The sequence below is a fragment of the Orcinus orca genome, chromosome 15, assembly GCF_937001465.1.
Source record: "Orcinus orca chromosome 15, mOrcOrc1.1, whole genome shotgun sequence".
In the NCBI taxonomy this organism is placed as follows: domain Eukaryota; kingdom Metazoa; phylum Chordata; class Mammalia; order Artiodactyla; family Delphinidae; genus Orcinus; species Orcinus orca.
In genome coordinates this window covers 7,773,322-7,793,199 of record NC_064573.1, presented here as the reverse complement: position 1 = coordinate 7,793,199, position 19,878 = coordinate 7,773,322, and the positions used below count along the sequence as shown (strand labels likewise).

Here is a 19,878-nt window from a genome sequence, read left to right as displayed (position 1 = left end):
TCAAGGTCCTTCGCTTAATTACAGCTGCAAAGACCCTTTTCCCAAATAAGGTCCCATTCACAGGTTCTGGGGCTTAGGACTTGGACTTGTCTTTTAGTGGGCTGCTATTCAACCATTACTGTAATTAAAGATTTAAAATTGTGCATCTAGTAAGTAAAGTCCTAGAAGCTGTAGAGTCTCTGTTAGTATCTGTGTAGCAAAGCTGTGCCTCTCAGAGTGAGAATGATGCTAGGGCTGAGTGAGCTGTTTCATGCCTTTTTGTTCTTAAGTTAGTGAAACATATTATTAGACACTAAATTTACACATGTTGAGAGAGAGACAGAGAGAGAGGGAGGGAGAGAAGAGGAGAGAAAGACGTATGTACATTTCCTATTTTAGTGCTTATTTTTCCTTTGTACTAATGTTCTGCATTTCTTAGCCCTGAAAATAGATTATCTTTTTTGTTTTTTATAATAGACAACCTCAAAATATTTTGGGGTAATAAGGTAATGAGTTTTTCTGGGATTCCTTTCATCATTCCTACAATTTGGGTCTCTTTGGTAGTTGAATTCTCCTTCCTGTAATAACTTCTCGATTAGCCATTATTTGCCATTATTAAATAGCATGAATTTCAGAGCAATAGCTATTGCATAAGTTGGTGGAAAGATCACTAGTGTGAGAAGCAGGAGGCATGGCCCTGATTCTGGTCATCACTCTAACTGTAGGACGGCCACCCAGACAGGGACAGCAATTTCCCATTGTTAAATGAGGAAAGCTTAGCTCTCTGTTTTATAAGTTAGAATGTTTTTGGCTGAAAATAACAGAAACTCCAATTCAAACAACTTAAAGAAGAGCATTTTCACATATTACAGCATGTCCAGAAAAAGAAAATGGCTTCAGGGTTTGGTTCATTCTTGATTCTGCTTAAGAATGAAAATTAAGGACCTGGGTTCGTTTTTTTTCTTTCCTATCTCTGCTCTGCCATCCTTAAAGTTGCCTTCACCTTCGATCTAGTAGAATGATAACTGTAGCATCTCTGAATTATGACATCCAGACAGGACAACATCCACTGGAGAAGGGGGCTAGTTTTATCTGGAGGTTACCTCCAGATAAGAAAACATTTGTCAGAAGCCACCAGAAGACTTCTGTTCACAAGTCATTGGTTATATTCAGGTCATGTTCTCTTTCTTAAACTAATCACAAGCAAGGAGACTGTGACCCTAGGAGTAACAAGTTCCACCATGATACTAGAGGTGAGAGATGCCTACCAGGGCACTTGGGCTGCATGATGTAGGGGTGCATAACTGAAAAAAATCGGATTCTGTTATGAATGAAGGAACTGGAACTGGATGCTGAGTAGACAGCCAATGGTGACTACTATAGTTAATTTTAATTCTAATGTAATTTTATCCATAGTTATTTTTTTCTAGAAGATGCATTTCATAATGTAGTTTAATATTTGAGAGACCTTAAGTCTTTCAAAGATTTAAAAGACTGAACTTGTAATTATTGATTATGAGCATGTTGGGATTGTCAAATAGTAAGCATGGGAGGTCTGTATCAGAGTACATGATATCTGTCACAAGGAGCTTAAAAAATGAGTTATATTGAGTTTTTCAGTGGTACACATTCATATTATTCAGTGACAGGAGACAAATGTAAGGAAGCAGCTATTGGAAAATTGATATAAATTATATTGAAAGGAAGCAATTATAAAATTTCTATGCAAATATTATGACCAGAATATTGAAGTATACAATGCATAGGATAACACCAGTATTTAAATTAGCATTATGAAAACTTAGGACTCAAGCTTTCAAAAGAGATTGATATGTATTAATTGTAATAATTTAAAACTTCCACTTTTTTTTCTTATTGGAAAATCAATATTCTCTATCCTAATAAAGTGAATTTTATTAAACTAGCTCCTAAAAATGTCTATTCTCAAAACTCAAAACTCTGACTTAATTAGACCAACCATAGAAGATTAGTAAAATGTCAGGATTGAGAAGAATTATTAGTAAGATTAATAAGAAAAAGGAGTGCAATTTATTTTCAAATTCATTTAAATATACTTGAAAAAATCTGAAAGTTAATGTCTTTTACTTTTCAAAATAAGATTAGGTTTAAAGAAAGAAACTGAGTGCCTAAATAGGCAGTATCTGATCTCAATTGTCATGACAGTAAATTGATAAGACACTTTAAAACAAAAAATAATTTCAGTAAATATGCCTTTTTCAACTTTTTATCTATGTACTAAATAGTGAAAATTAATTTTATACTTGTAAGATCTGCATTGAATGCTAATATTTAGTTTAATTTGCACAGTTATGCTAAGGGGAAAGGTATATAACATAAAAAGTATGATGATTTTTAAATTGTGCAATAAACATTAATTTGTTTATTCTAACTGTTGCTAGTATGCAAATAAAATCCCTCTGAAAAACTTGGGCTTAATTGGAAAAAATATCACTATGTCCTTCAACCCATATCAGATTCTTCTACCAAACTAAGTAATAGTAGAATAAGTAAAATCTAGTTAACCATTTTGATGTACAAGTGAAGCAGCTTCTCTGATGTTTGTTCTCTTTTATATTAATTTTTATTGGAGTATAGCTGCTATACAATGTTGTGTTAGCTTCTACTGTACAGCAAGGAGAATCAGCTATACGTATACATATATCCACTCTTTTTTTGGATTTCCTTCCCATTTAGGTTACCACAGAGCATTGAGTAGAGTTCCCTGTGCTATACAGTAGGTTCTCGTTAGTTATCTATTTTATACATAGTAGAGTATATATGTCAATCCCATTCTCCCAATTCATCCCACCCCCCCCTTCCCCCTTGGTAGCCATATGTTTGTTCTCTATGTCTGTGTCTCTATTTCTGCTTTGCAAATAAAATTATCTATACCATTTTTCTAGATTACACTTATATGTCTTAATATACAATATTTGTTTTTCTCTTTCTGACTTACCTCATAAGTTATACATAGAAGTATGCCCTCCCTTTCAGAACATATAGCCCAACGCAGCTGTATGCTATCCTCTTCTTTATCTTTAGTCTTTTCTTCTCTCATCAAATATGAAAGAAATAATCACTTAACAGATGCCTACTGGTCTTCACTGTGAAAAGCATATAGTCAAGATGCAAAAAAAAAAATCCTATGTTGAAGTCTAGTTATGTTAAAGAATTAATAAATAAATGACATGAATTAGTAAAGGAACAACTCAATAATTTACTTACTGAGTCCAGTGTAAGAACACAACCAGGTTTCATAATGAGTCAAGGAGCCATCTAAATTCAGATCAAGCTGTCAAGGTCTTGAGAAACATCCCACCCCTCCATCACCAACAGGGATAAGTTATTAACCATGCATGAGTCATTCAGGAGAGACTAAGGGAGGCTTGCCATTGGTCTTGATGAATGATTGTGAGCTTGACAGGAAGATGAAGGAATCGGGAACCCCAAGAAGATTATTCTGTGAAAGACTACCTAACCTTTCAATAGCATGTTTCTATTCAGGAAAATTGAAGGATTTTGTATATGGCTGGAACACAACTTGTGTTCAGAGTTGGTGTAGAGAAAGATGAGTTTAGATGTACAGGTAGGAACTGAGTCATTAAAGTTGTCAAGTCCTTGCTAAGGAGTGAGAACTTAATTTTGAGGTGTCATTAAATGGTTTTAAGGCCGTGAGGGGCAGCATCAAATGTTTGGATTAACAATATTAGTCTACGATCAGTGTGAACAAGATAATGGAAGATGAAGAGTATGACAGCTGATGGAAAAATAATGGAAATATTTAAGATGAGAAAGAGTGAGAGTCTGGATGAGTAGTGAAGTTGTGGAAGGGAAGGAGTAAGAGAGCTCATGAAGTAGACTTTGACAGAGTTTTATGACAGAGCAGGTGTTGTGGGCCTGGGACAAAGCTATATTTGGAGCAGTGGATCTCAGAGTGGCCCATGAAAACAACACTCTTTCCATCATAGTACTAATATATTACTTGTCATTTTCACTTTGTTTTGGTGCAAAGGCAATAATAGGTAAAACTGCAGCACAAATCAAGGCAATGGCTCCAAACAATAGTAGTAGTTACTGTATTCTTTTTTAAAAGGTAAAATTTGTGTATATTTAAGGTGTACACCATGCTGCTTTGGTTTACATATACATAGTAAAATGATGACTAGAGTCAAGCTAATTCACATAGCCATCTCCTCACATAGTTAACCTTGTGTGTGTGTGTGTGTGTGTGTGTGTGTGTGGTGAGAGCACCTGAAATCTGGTCACAATACAATACATAATACAATATAGTATTATTAACTATAGTCATCATGCTGTACATTAGATCTCTAGACTTAACACCCTACATACCCGCAACTAGGTATCCTTTCACCAATATTTCCCCACTTTGCACACCATTAACTACTATTCTGCTCTGCTTCCATGTATTCGACTTCTTTAGATTCCACAAGTGAGATCATACAGTGTTTTACTTTCTGTCTGGCTTATTTCACTTAGCATAGTGTCCTCCAAGTTCATGTGTGATGTCACAAATGGCCAGATCTCTTTCTTTTAGCGCTGAATAATATTCATATTTTATATGTTATATGTATATCACAATTTATTCATTGACAGACACTTACATTGTTTCCCTATCTTGGTTATTGTGGATAATGCGGCAGTGAACATGGGATCGCAGATATCTCTTTGATGTACTGATTTCATTTCCTTTGGGTATATGCCCAGAAGAGGGATTGATGGATCGTGTGGTAGTTCTATTTTTAATTTTTGAGGAACATCCATACTGTTTTCCATAGTGGCTGTACCAGTTTAGATTTCCACTACCAGTACCACGGCTCCCTTTGCTCTACATCCTCTCCAACACGTATCTTTTAACTTTCTGATAACAGCCCTCCTAACAGGTATGAGGTGATACCTCCTTATGGTTTTGATTTGCATTTCCCTAATGATTAGTGATGTTGGACACCTTTTTCATGTTGGTTGGCCATTTGTGTGTCTTCTATGGAAAAACATCTATTAGGTCCTTTGCCCGTGTTTTAATTAGGTTATTTGGTTTTGTTTTGTTTTTAGCTATTGAGTATTGTACATGTATTCCTTATATGTTTGGGATATTAATCTTTTTTTTTAAGATGTTGGGGGTAGGAGTTTATTAATTAATTTATTTATTTTTGCTGTGTTGGGTCTTCATTTTTGTGCGAGAGCCTTCTCTAGTTCTGGCCAGCGGGGGCCACTCTTCATCACTTTGTGCGGGCCTCTCATTACTGCGGCCTCTTTTGTTGCAGAGCACAGGCTCCAGACGCACAGGCTCAGTAGTTGTGGCTCACAGGCTTAGTTGCTCCGCAGCATGTGGGATCTTCCCAGACCAGGGCTCGAACCCGTGTCCCCTGCATTGGCAGTCAGATTCTCAACCACTGCGCCACCAGGGAAGCCCTGGGATATTAATCTTTTATCAAATATATGGTTTATGAATATTTTCTCCCAATCTGTAGGTTGCCTTTTCATTTCATTGATTCCTTCCTTTGCTGTGCAGAAACTTTTTAAAAAACAGTAGATGAATTACTTCCAAACGCTGGCCTTTTATGAGGCCAGCATCACCTTGATACCAAAGGCAAGCAAAGACAAAGAAACCACAAGAAAAGAAAGGTCAATATCTCTGTGGATGCAAAAATCCACAATAAAATACTAGCAAACTGAATTCAACAGCACATCAAAAAGATTATACATAACGACAAAGTGGGATTTATCTCTGGGATGCAAAGTTGGTTTAACATATGCACATCAATCAATCAATGAAATACTCGACATTAAAAAATGAAAGATAAAAAACGTGATCATCTCAATGGCTGCAGAAAAAATATTTGACAAAGTCAAAAATCCATTCATAATTTTTAAAAAAACCTCTCAACAAAATAGGTACAGAAGAAAATTTCCTCAACAAAATAAAGCCCATTTATGAAAGGCCCACAGCTAACATCATAATCAATGGAGGAAAACTGAAAGCTTTTACTCTAAGATCTGGTAAAGACAAGGATGCCAACTCTCACCACTTCTATTCAAAATAGTACTGGAAGTAATAGAAAGAGCAATAAGATAAGAAAGAGAAATAAAAGGCATCAAAATCAGAAAGGAAGAAGTAAAATTATTGCTTTTTGCAGATGACATGATCCTATATATGGAAAACCTAAAGACTCCATAAAAAATGTTAGAAATAATAAATGAATCAGTAAAGCTGTAGGATAAAAAGTCAACATACAAAAATCAGTTGCATTTTTTTATACCAGTGATGATATCTCCAAAAAGGAAATCAAGAAAACAATCCCATTTACAATAGTATCAAAAAAATGAAATACTTAAGAATAAATTTAACTAAGGAGGTAAAAGACCTGTACACTGAAAACTATTACACACTGATGAAAAAAATTGAAGCAGGTATAAATAGAAATATCCTGTGTTCATAGACTGAAGAATTAATATTGTTAAAACATCAATACTTCCCAAAGCAATATACAATATTCAGTCCATTGCTATCAAAATTCCAAAAGCATTTTTCACAGAATTAGAAAAAACAATTCTAAAATTTGTATCAAACCACAAAAGTCTTAAGAAAGACTTTGTATCAAAATTTTGTTTGTTTGATAAAATTTGTATCAAACCACAAAACAATCTTAAGAAAGCTTTAGGCAATCACACTTCCTCATTTAAAATTATATTACAAAGCTATAGTAATCAAAACAGTATGACAATGGCATAGAAGTAGACAAAGATACCAGTGGAACAGAATAGAGAGCCCAGAAATTATATATATATATATATATATATATACACATACATATATATATATATTTTTTTTTTTTCATCAACTAATTTTCAACAAGAGTGCCAAGGGGAGACAATGGGAAAGGGATAGTGTCATCAATAATTGTTGCTGGGAAAACTGGATATGCACATGCAAAAGAATGAAATTGGAACCTTCTCTTACACCTTACACAAAAATCAACTCAAAATGGATTAAAGTCTTAAATGTAAGACCCAAAACAATAAAATTCCTAGGAAAACACATAGGGGAAAATCTCCTTGACATTGGTTTTGACAATTATTTTTTTGGATATGACACCAAAGGCTTAAGCAAAGCAGTAAAAATAAATGCAACTAAAGTCATTGTATTCTTTACCATCATATATTCACCCAAATAAGCAAATGAACAAACAAAACATATTTCAATTGTATTTTCATTTTACTTAGGGATCATATTGATGAAACAATAAAAATAACTTTATTAAATCTAGACCTTTAAGTACATCTTTTTAATACTGTATGTGAAAAAATGGTAAGAACCCATAAAACACATCTGCTACATACTGACATGAAATGATTATCTCCAGGGGGAGCACTTGTGTGATTGTTGAAATTACAAGCAAACTGGCAAAAATTTTTTTTCACAGAACATCTATTTTAATGAAAGTGTGATTGACAGAAAAAATATGGTTATTCAGTCTTGGGTAATTCTCAGACATTTTCTCAAAAATGAACTAAATGAGCCTGTCTTCAAAGAAAACAATTGACAGTATTTATTAACAAAGCTAAATTTTAAGTTTTCAGATGAAAATTAAAATTTGGACACCTACTGTGTCTGCATTCTTGAGCTTAACAACTTCTCAAAACTTACAGACTTTTTTTGGGGAAACCAAGGGTGATATTGATGAATTTTTTATATTGATAATGAAATATGTTGACATTTATAAGATCTTCATAACTCAGTGAACCAGTGTTTTACCCAAAATCAGTCAAAGGTGAAAAGAGACCTATGGATTTTAATGCAACAGATTGTAAAACGTGTATGACACTATGTCAGACCCCCCGTGGTAGTAACCTTTAAAAGAAATATGTCAACTTTGGAGACAGAATTGAAGAATATCTACAGTTGGCTGAAAATGCTCTTAAACTATTCTTCCCTTTTGCAACTTCATGTCTGTGTGAGGACTTATTTTCTGTATATACGTAATCAAAACCATGTATCTGAATTCAGAAGCAGAAATGAGTATCAAGCTGTCTTCTCTTAAGCCAGATATTGAGTTTTGCAAAAATGTAAAAACATTAACACTCTTTGCCTATTTAAGAAAATTTTTAAAATTTTAAAATAGTACTTGTGTTATCATAAAATGGTTTATTATTAGTTTTAAACATATTAATAAAAAATTTTGAATACTTTATAAGTACTAATATTTCTTATTGTGATCATTAATAGATATAAGCCACATGAACAAAATAGGGCAGGAGAGTAAGGTTGTAAGCTGTCTATATACTTTTTTAACTTATGCTTTAAAATCCAGGTTTTTTTGTAACATTGATTGGTACAGGTGACCAATGCACAACTTGGTTACAGAAATACAGACTTTCTTCTTCTGTGTTTGTTTGGCTATCACAGGGTTTATCACCATCATTTGTAATATTATCGCCCCAACTATGTTATGAAGTCCTACAGAAAAATATTATGTGTTTTTTCTTTGAACACTCTACCTCTGACTCTTATCACTATGAATTCCTTGGGGATTGCTCCTTGAAATAAATATTAAATAACACCAGGTAGCAAAGTCATCATTTAGGTATGTTTATATTTAGGCTTTACTTCTATCACTTATTAGACCTCAATATTTTAATTATTGACTGTGGCATTTATTGACTTAGACTTGAACAACCAGAATTATTTTCAAGTAATTTTTCCTTTAATTGAATTCTGTTGATTTCATATTTAAAGTAATTATTTTAATGTTTTATTATTAAACTTTAAAATTTTGTCCTTTTATAGCAATATGAAAAATCAATATTTCAGATATATGGATTGAATTGTTAATTGATGTAATAATTTATTGTTATATTTTATTGAAATGCTCTAGGATTTCACAATCCTAATAAAAGTTCATAATTACTTTTATGTCACATTGTTAGGTTTTAGACTAATAAAAACATTTTTATTTTAAAACATTTAAAGACATTCTTTTAAAAATTGTCTTCATGTAAGAAAATACAAGTAGTTTTGTACTGGATGGTAAAATCATATAGTACTGAGAGTGAAAAGTGAGGACAGGAGACTCAAATATATCTTGATGTAAATTGTTATGATTTTAAATATTTTTAAAATATATTTTGAATTAAAGATATATCAAATTCCAAAGGTATACCAACTCCTTAGAAAATCTTCGAAGTATGATTTTGGTACCTTCTGGTATGATTTTGTAACATTTTATAATCTAGTATAACACTTGAATTTCCTAACCAAGACAATCTGAGAAGTGGAATTTTATGCTCCTCATGAGTATTTTGCTTTCTGGCATCTCTTCAGTGTGTTAGGGCACACACTGAAGTGGGTGGCATCGCACTATTGATCAACAACAAAAAGCCTTGCACTGTTGTGGAAACCAGTGTAACAATGTCTGCTTGAAGAGGTTCTCTGCATTTCTAAATGTAAATGTTACAGAAGAGCAAACACTTTGTTTGAACTACATCATCTGTCAGATTGCCTAAGGCACTAAAGTTAGATCTCTAGTGCTTGCTGCATTTTGCTAGGGTATTTATTAATTTGTTCTGTTGATTTTTTGCGATGAGGTGACAAAAAAAGATGTAATCTACGATATCTGTTCCAATATTCTTTTATATTTGTAAATAAACATATTTGGAAAGAACCTTTGAGCAGAATAGTAAATGTTTTTATGATATTGTTTGGTACAACTAGATATTATATATAATGTACATAGCAGCATATCACTTCATGCTCACCTGACATAAATTGCATCAGTTCTTAAGCAACACATAATCTTCATTGCTTTTAGTCTCTATTTAATTTTATTAAGATCATTTGTTTATTTAAAATTAATAACGCTTGAAAATAATATCTCTTTTTAAAATCTTTAACTTACTATGTTAGAAAAAAATTTGGCTTAAATATTACTTGAGTCAGTTATCAAATCGTTTAAACATTCAAGAATTTATCATTGAGAACATGCTTTAATGTACTTTAAATATAATATGCAAATCATTGTTCCAAAAAAAAATTCTCATCTTTCTCCCCAGAGTATTAGACCTCAGACATTGTAAGATATTAGTGTCTAATTATTCTTTACTGGAAGGGAAAATGAGTATTTCCAAATAGATAGGTAGGTAGGTAGATAGATAGATAGATAGATATAGTATATGTATAATTCACAAATCAATACATATAGGTGTTTATATATATGCATATATATGAAGCAAATAATTTTTAGTTTATTTAACTTAAAATCACTTATCTTACCCATTTTAATTTTGCATGTTAATCTTAAATGAGATAATGACGAGGAGAGAGAAAAAACAAATATGAAGAGAAGATATATTAAAATGAATTTTCCTGCAATGTAGAATGTAGACAGTAGACTGTAAATTCATTGTGACAAAGAACAAAAGGGCCCCTATGGACAGCCTACACAGCAACACTGAGTGATAAGCATGTTATTTTATGAGGCTAGAAGTCTAGATCACTACAGATTTTAAAAGGAAATACGACAAAAAGCATAAAGCTCTTTAACAAGTAGCCACATAGTTTTATTTTACAGATATTATGTGTCATCAGTACAATTTTTAGCTATGAATTGGTCATTTAAACTATTTTTATACTAGTATATCCTAATCAACATCAGAGGTATCATCTTCACAAATGGAGGAGCAAAATTTTTTAAATATATATCTGTTTATCTTTCTTCACTTAGAACACTAGTTAGTGATTGATAGTGCTTCTAGGATGGCATTGTGAATCATAAATGGAATTAAATCATTTCCCTTCATCAAAACCCTTCATTTTCAGTTATAATGTGTGATAAAGTGAAAGCATTGAACATTGATCAAGTCAAAACTGGTACCCTTGTTAAAGACAAGGTAAATACCCAGTTTCTGCCCACTCTAGCCATCCTCTCCCACCTATGGTTAGGGAGGACTGAGAAACACTTGTTAAGCTCACAGTCCAGAGGCACAGGCTCGCTAAAGACTGAGACCTAATGACAGGACTGTGGAACACGTCCCTTCGCCTACACCTGACCACCACATGACTAAAGGCCTATTTACAGCAGTTCCTTTCACCCAGTACATCATACCTGGCTACCAAGTAAAAATAGCCATTGGAAAGTGGCTTAAGACAGTAATAACTGATCATTTTGTGTAATCACCGATATATATATAGCATGTACTGTACACTAAGTTAAAAATATTTTTCTTTCAAGGTAACTGAACTGCACAACATCAAAAATATAACCAGGCTGCCTCGAGAGACAAAGAAGCATGCAGTGGCAATTATCTTTCATGATGAAACGTCAAAGACATTTGCCTGTGAGTCAGGTAAGCAATTATAGCCTTGTCTCCAGCTTGAAGATATGGAATTGCTTCTGAGACAATAGCCCAGATGGATTAAGATCTACCACTGAATAGGATGGCTTATTGTGATGAGAATGTTCTGTGGAAGGCTTTAGTAAGAAGCTCAGTGTATCTATTTCTACAGATGTTTTGGGTGCTTGTTTATTATGTGTCGGGCTTTTGCTCCCAGGTGGTCTGAGGACTCTTGAGGTTTCCTTTCAAGCTCGGAGAATTAAATAAACAATGCCGGTGAGAAGCCGTTAGGGCAAGCGCATGCTGTGTGTTCTGGTCCTTGCTGAGTGTGCAGCTGGAAGCAGTTGGTAGCACGATAACAGTGCTGCTGTGCAGGAGTGTGGCACGGCACAGCCGCGGTCCCCAAACATTTCAAAACAGAACTTTGAGTGACTGGTTGCCTTCATGGATTCTCAGTATTACAATGAAATACCTTTCAGATTGAACTTTAGCATCCCAGTTCATAAAACACTCTGGCATTACTGAGTCACAAGGCAGGTTATTGTTGGAACTTGCAGTGTTTTTGATTTTGGAATCCCTGTGCTGTGTAATATATTAGTTGGCTTATTATAGTTTTTTAAAGATTTTGCTCAGGGAAATGGTGTATTCATTTTATAATGCATGGAAGCAAAAAGCACTAAGGGTTTGAAAGATGTGAATTTCAAATAATAGATGAGTCTTTAGGAGAAGCTTTGTTGAGTAATTTTTAAAAGGGAGTAAAGTTTCTGTATTTATGGTTAAAGTTTATAGGTATATTTATTACCGGGTTATGTTATTCAAAAACATAAAGTCACTTTGCCTAAATAAATTGCTCATACCTCTTCACCTACACTTATCTTAGCTTTGCTCAATTGAATTAGAATGTATCAAAGTGTTCCTCTTTCCTTGAATGCCTTTATTCCTTTTATGTACCTTGCTTCACTAGTCATCTGACCTCATTCCATCATTAAAAACTGTCTTTTGGGGGCTTCCCTGGTGGCGCAGTGGTTGAGAGTCCGCCTGCCGATGCAGGGGAAACGGGTTCGTGCCCCGGTCTGGGAGGATCCCACATGCTGCAGAGCGGCTGGGCCCGTGAGCCATGGCCGCTGGGCCTGCGCATCCTCAGCCTGTGCTCCGCAACAGGAGAGGCCACTGCGGTGAGAGGCCCACGTACGGCCAAAAAAAAAAAACCCAAAAAATGTCTGTTTGGCGGTTGCTTAGAAGTCTGTTAACTGGTAATATAAATCCCCATGTGGTAATAGAACCCATCCCAAACTTGCTGGTATCATATATTAATATTCAAAAGTATCTGTGCCTTCTTGTTCATTGTCTACAACTGCACAAGCTCACTTTTCTCTGAGCTCTTAAATAATGTTGCATATTAAAACTAACAACAACCAGAGGAGGACCTTCAAGATGGCAGAGGAGTAAGATGTGGAGATCACCTTCCTGCCCACAAATACATCAAAAATACGTCTACATATGGAACAACTCCTACAGAAGACCTACTGAATGCTGGCAGAAGATCTTAGACTTCCCAAAAGCCGTGTGGCTGACAGGGTCTTGGTGCTCCAGCGGGGGGTCAGGCCTGAGCCTCTGAGGTGTGAGAGTCGAGTTCAGGACATTGGACCACCAGAGACCTCCTGGCCCCACGTAATATCAAACGGCGAGAGTTCTCCCAGAGATCTCCATCTCAATGTTGAGACCCAGCTCCGCTCAATGACCAGCAAGCTACAGTGCTGCACACCCTATGCCAAACAACTAGCAAGACAGGAACACAACCCCACCCATTAGCAGAGAGGCTGCCTAAAATCATAATAAGTTCACAGACACCCCAAAACACAGCACTGGACGTGGTCCTGCCCACCAGAAAGACAAGATCCAGCCTCATCTACCAGAACACAGGCACTAGTCCCCTCCACCAGGAAACTTACACAGCCCACTGAACCAACCTTACCCACGGGGGCAGACACAAAAAACAATGGGAACTACAAACCTGCAGCCTGCGAAAAGGAAACCCCAAACACAGTAAATTAAGCAAAATGCGAAGACAGAGAAACACAAAGCAGATGAAGGAGCAAGGTAAAAACCCACCAGACCAAACAAATGAAGAGGAAATAGGCAGTCTACCTGAAAAAGAATTCAGAGTAATGATAGTAAAGATGATCCAAAATCTTGGAAATAGAATAGACAAAATGCAAGAACATTTAACAAGGACCTAAAAGAACTAAAGAGCAAAAAACAATGATGAACAACACAATAAATGAAATTTAAAATTCTCTAGAAGGAATCAATACCAGAATAACTGAGGCAGAAGAACGAATAAGTGACCTGGAAGATAAAATAGTGGAAATAATTACCACAGAGCAGAATAAAGAAAAAAGAATGAAGAGAATTGAGGACAGTCTCAGAGACCTCTGGGACAACATTAAACGCACCAACATTCGAATTATAGGGGTTCCAGAAGAAGAAGAGAAAAAGAAAGGGACTGAGAAACCATTTGAAGAGATTATAGTTGAAAACTTCCCTAACATGGGAAAGGAAATAGTCAAGTATAGGAGGCACAGAGAGTACCATACAGCATAAACCCAAAGAGAAGCATGCTAAGACATATATTAATCAAACTATCAAAAACTAAATACAAAGAAAAAATATTAAAGGCAGCAAGGGAAAAGCAACAAAGAGCATACAAGGGAATCCCCATAGGTTAAAAGGAGATCTTTCAGCGCAAACCCTGCAAGCCAGAAGAGAGTGGCAGTACATATTTAAAGTGATGAAAGGAGAAAACCTACAACCAAGATTACTCGACCTGGCAAGGATCTCATTCAGATTCGACAGAGAAATCGAAAGATTTACAGACAAGCAAAAGCTAAGAGAATTCAGCACCACCAAACCAGCTTTACAACAAATGCTAAAGGAACTTCTCTAAGCAGGAAACAGAAGTGAAGAAAAAGACCCACAAAAGTGACCCCAAATCAATTAAGAAAATGGTAATAGGAACATACATATCAATAATCACCTTGAATGTAAATGGATTAAATGCTCCAACCAAAAGACATAGACTGGCTGAATGGATACAAAAACAAGACATGTATATATGCTGTCTACAAGAGACCCACTTCTGACCTAGGGATGCATACAGACTGAAAGTGAGGGGATGGAAAAAGATATTCCATGCAAATGGAAATCAAAAGAAAGCTGGAGTAGCAATTCTCATATCAGACAAAACAGACTTTAAATAAAAGACTCTTACAAGAGACAAAGAAGGACACTGCGTAATGATCAAAGGATCAATCTAAGAAGAATTTATAACAGTTGTAAATATTTATGCACCCAACATAGCAGCACCTCAATACATAAGACAAATGCTAACAGCCATAAAAGGGGAAATCAACAGTAACACAATCATAGTAGGGGACTTTAACACCCGAGTTTCACCAATGCAGAGATCATCCAAAATGAAAAATAAGGAAACACAAGCTTTAAATGACACATTAAACATGATGGACTTAATTGATATTCATAGGACATTCCATCCAAAAACAACAGAATACACTTTCTTCTCAAGTGCTTATGGAACATTCTCTGGGATAGATCATATCTTGGATCACAAATCAAGCCTTAGTAAATTTAAGAAAACTGAAATCTTATCAAGTATCTTTACCAATCACAATGCTATGAGGCTACATATCAATTACAGGGAAAAAAACTGTTAAAAATACAAACACATGGAGGCTAAACAATACACTACTAAATACCCAATAGATCACTGAAGAAATCAAAGAGGAAATAAAAAAAATACCTAGAAACAAATGACAGTGAAAACACGATGCCCCAAAACCTATGGGATGCAGCAAAAAGCAGTTCTAAGAGGGTAATTTATAGCAATACAATCCAACCTCAAGAAACAAGAAAAATCTCAAATGAACAGCCTAACCTCACACCTAAAGCAGTTAGAGAAAGAAGAACAAAAAGACCCCAAAGTTAACAGAAGGAAAGAAACCATAAAGATCAGATCAGAAATAAATGAAAAAAAAAATGAAGGAAACAATAGCAAAGATCAGTAAAAGTAAAATTGGTTCTTTGAGAAGATAAACAAAACTGACAAACCATTAGCCAGGCTCATCAAGAAGAAAACGGAGAGGACTCAAATCAACGAATTAGAAATGAAAAAGAAGTAACAACTGACACTGCAGAAATACAAAGGATCATGAGAGAGTACTACAAGCAACTGTATGCCAATAAAATGGACAACCTGGAAGAAATGGACAAATTCTTAGAAAAGCAGAACCTTCCAAGACTGAACCAGGAAGAAATAGAAAATATAAACAGACCAATCACAAGCACTGAAATTGAAACTGTGATTCAAAATCTTCCAACAAACAAAAGCCCAGGACCAGATGGCTTCACAGGTGAATTCTGTCAAACATTTAGAGAAGAGCTAACACCTATCCTTCTCAAACTCTTCCAAAATAGAGCAGAGGGAAGAACACTCCCAAACTCATTCTATGAGGCCACCATCACCTGATACCAAAACCAAAGATGTCACAAAGAAAGAAAACTACAGGCCAATATCACTGATGAACATAGATGCAAAAATCCTCAACAAAATACTAGCAAACAGAATCCAAGAGCACATTAAAAGGATCATACACCATGATCAAGTGGGCTTTGTCCCAGGAATGCCAGGATTCTTCAATATACGCAAATCAATCAATGTGATACACCATATTAACAAATTGAAGCAAAAAAACATCTGATAATTTCAGTAGATGCAGACAAAGCTTTTGACAAAATTCAACACCGATTTATGATAAAAATCCTCCAGAAAGTAGTCATAGAGGGAACTTATCTCAACATAATAAGGGTGATATATGACAAACCCACAGCCAACATTGTTCTCAGTGGTGAAAAACTGAAACCATTTTGACTAATATCAGGAACAAGACAAGGTTTCCCACTCTCACCGCTATTATTCAACATAGTTTTGGAAGTTTTAGCAATAGCAATCAAAGAAGAAAAAGAAATAAAAGGAATCCAAATTGGTAAAGAAGTAAAACTGTCACTGTTTGCAGATGACATGATACTATACATAGAGAATCCTAAAGATGCTACCAGAAAACTACTAGAGCTAATCAATGAATTTGGTAAAGTAGCAGGATACAAAATTAATGAACAGAAATCTCTTGCATTCCTATACACTAATGATGAAAAATCTGAAAGACAAATTAAGGAAACACTCACATTCACCATTGCAACAAAAAGAATAAAATACCTAGGAATAAACCTACCTAAGGAGAGAAAAGAACTGTATGTAGAAAACTATAAGAAACTGATAAAAGAAATTAAAGATGATACAAACAGATGGAGAGATATACCATGTTCTTAGATTGAAAGAATCAACATTGTGAAAATGACTATACTACCCAAAGCAATCTACACATTGAATGCAATCCCTATCAAATTACCAATGGCATTTTTCACAGAATGAGCACTAAAAATGTCACAATTTGTATGGAAACACAAAAGACCCCCAATAGCCAGCAATCTTGAGAAAGAAAAACGGAGCTGGAGGAATCAGACTCCAAGACTTCAGACTATACTACAAAGCTACAGTAATCAAGATAGTATGATACTGGCACAAAAACAGAACTATAGATCAATAGAACAGGATAGAAAGTCCGGAGATAAATCCAAGCACCTATGGTCACCTTATTTTTGATAAGGGAGGCAAGAATATACAATGGAGAAAAGACAGCCTCTTCAATAAGTGGTGCTGGGAAAACTGGACAGCTATATGTAAAAGAATGAAATTAGAACACTTCCTGATACCGTACCCAAAAATAAACTCAAAATGGTTGAAAGACCTTAATGTAAGGCCAGACACTGTAAAACTCTTAGAGGAAAACATAGGAAGAACCATCTATTACATAAATCACAGTAAGATCCTTTTCGATCCACCTCCTAGAGAAATGGAAATAAAAACAAAAATAAACAAATGGGACCTAATAAATCTTAAAAGCTTTTGCACAGGAAAGGAAACCATAAACAAGACGAAAAGACACCCTCAGAGTGGGAGAAAATATTTGTAAATGAAGCCACTGTCAAGGATTAATCTCCAAAATATGCAAGCAGCTCATGCAGCTCAATATCAGAAAAACAAATAACCCAATCCAAAAAGGGCAGAAGACCTAAACAGACATTTCTGCAGAAAAGATATACAGATTGCCAACGAACACGTGAAAGAATGCTCAACATCATTAATCATTAGAGAAATGCAAATCAGAACTATAATGAGACATCATCTCACACCAGTTAGAATGGCCATCATTAAAAAATCTACAAATAATTAATGCTGGAGAGGGTGTGGAGAAAAGGGAACCCTCTTGCACTGTTGGTGGGAAAGTAAATTGATGCAGCCACTATGGAGAACAGTAAGAAGGTTCCTTAAAAACTAAAAGTAGAACTACCATACAACCCAGCAATCCCACTACTGGACATATACCCTAAGAAAACCATAATTCAAAAGGAGTCATGTATCACAATGTTGTTTACAGCACTATTTACAATAGCCAGGACATGGAAGCAACGTAAGTGTCCATTGACAGATGAATGGATAAAGAAGATGTGGCACATACATACAATGGAATATTACTCAGCCATAAAAAGAAATGAAATTGAGTTATTTGTAGTGAGGTGGATGGACCTATAGTCTGTCATACAGACTGAAGTAAGTCAGAAGGAGAAAAATACCGTATGCTAACACATATATATGGAATCTAAAAAAAATAATGGTTCTGAAGAACGTGTGGGCAGGACAGGAATAAAAACACAGATGTGGTGAATGAACTTGAGGACACGGGGAGGGGGAAGTGTAAGCTGAGACGAAGTCAGAGAGTGACGTTGACATATATACACTACCAAATAAAATAGATGGTGGGAAGCACCCACATAGCACAGGGAGATCAGCTCAGTGCTTTGTGACCACCTAGAGGGGTGGGATAGGGAGGGTGGGAGAGAGACGCAAGAGGGAGGGGATATGGAGATATTTGTATACATATGGCTGATTCACTTTGTTATACAGCAGAAACTAATACAGCATTTTAAAGCAATTATACTCCAATAAAGATGTTAAAAAAAAAGAAAAAAAAACCCTAACAACAACCAGAACATTGGTTTTCCAAAACAGATAAAAGAGCATTTTCTTTATTGTTTGTATGTTTCAGTTTTCACTGTTGTTTTACAATTTTTATTTGTACTGAATTGTGTTGTGGGTACATAGGCAATACCAGAGCGTCTTATTTCAGATAAGAATGATATTGAATTAAGTTTCTACATAATTCTGAAATTTAGACTCACGGTTGTAGCCCACAGGTCTGAAATTGGAAGCTTTTGTTTTCTTTTTTGGCAGTGGTGGTAGTTTCATGGTTCATGTACGATTTTTGAGAAATGAAAGGCTCTTCTTTAAAAGAAAATAGCCTTAAATTTCAATAGAAGAATATCCTGACAGTGAGACTGCGGCAAGATCTAAGTGTAAAAATGAAGAAGGCTTTTTTTTGCATTTCTTGCAAAGAGTTTTCAACTAGTTTAAATTATGATTAATTTGAAAGTATTATTTATTTTTAAACCATTTTTTTATGTGTAGATGTAACAGTCTGCTTTTAGATGGTAGTAAAAGTGTTTAAGAAGCCATGGCACAATTTTTTAAAATTGTCTTAGCTTCGTGGCATGCCAATGGGAAAAAAGGAAGTACTTAAAAACAAGGAATTTGAGTATTTTTTCTTGCAAATTATGTTTTTCAGATAGATATTAAGATGGAGTAGTCTATATCTTTTTTTTTTTTTAATTCATTTATTTTTAATGACTTATTAGAACAAATACCTATAGATATCATTATATATATGATATATAAATTAATTATACAATATATCATGTATTAATTATTAAAACATACTCTGGTAAATATTATATATTCAATATGAAACAGGAGGAAAGGGGGCAGGGCACAACCTTTAAAAGAATTACATAGCCCGAGGACACAACATAAACTGATTAGAACAAAATAGGTCCAAGATGGCGGACGAGTCTACTTCCACTAGACCTTGAGCCTCAGTATACACTCATTGTAACACATCAGCAAGCTAAGCGACACACCCACAGGTGCCACGACAGTTCCAAGGATGACCATAAAGGTCAAAAAGTGGGCGGTGGCTCAATTCCTAGAAATCCCCACCCCTTCCCCAAAATAGCTGGAATACTCCTCCCACTCATCAGCGTGTGAAATTACTCACCCCTATAAAACTAACAACCCCATACCCTGGTGCTGCCCTCGCCTTCTTTTTTTTTTTATTTTTTTTTTATTTTTTTTTATAGGTATACCTGGATTTAATTCTCACTTCTACCGCTTGGTAGCTGGATAGCCTTAGGCAAGTTTCATACCTCCCTGAAATTCACTTAATTCAGTCTGTAAAATGGCATAATAACTTATTATAGCATCCTTTTAGGAATTTT

At 35.0% G+C, this 19,878-nt stretch overlaps 1 protein-coding gene across 1 annotated transcript in view; it reads left to right on the top strand.

The window, feature by feature from the left end:
• The window catches only part of DOK6 (docking protein 6), a 419,479-nt gene that overhangs the window by 157,271 nt on the left and 242,330 nt on the right, over positions 1–19,878 (top strand). Inside the window, exon 3 of the mRNA XM_004279999.3 lies at positions 11,247–11,361. Within this exon, the coding sequence (XP_004280047.1) occupies positions 11,247–11,361 (115 nt within the window). The remainder of the gene's footprint in view (positions 1–11,246; positions 11,362–19,878) is intronic.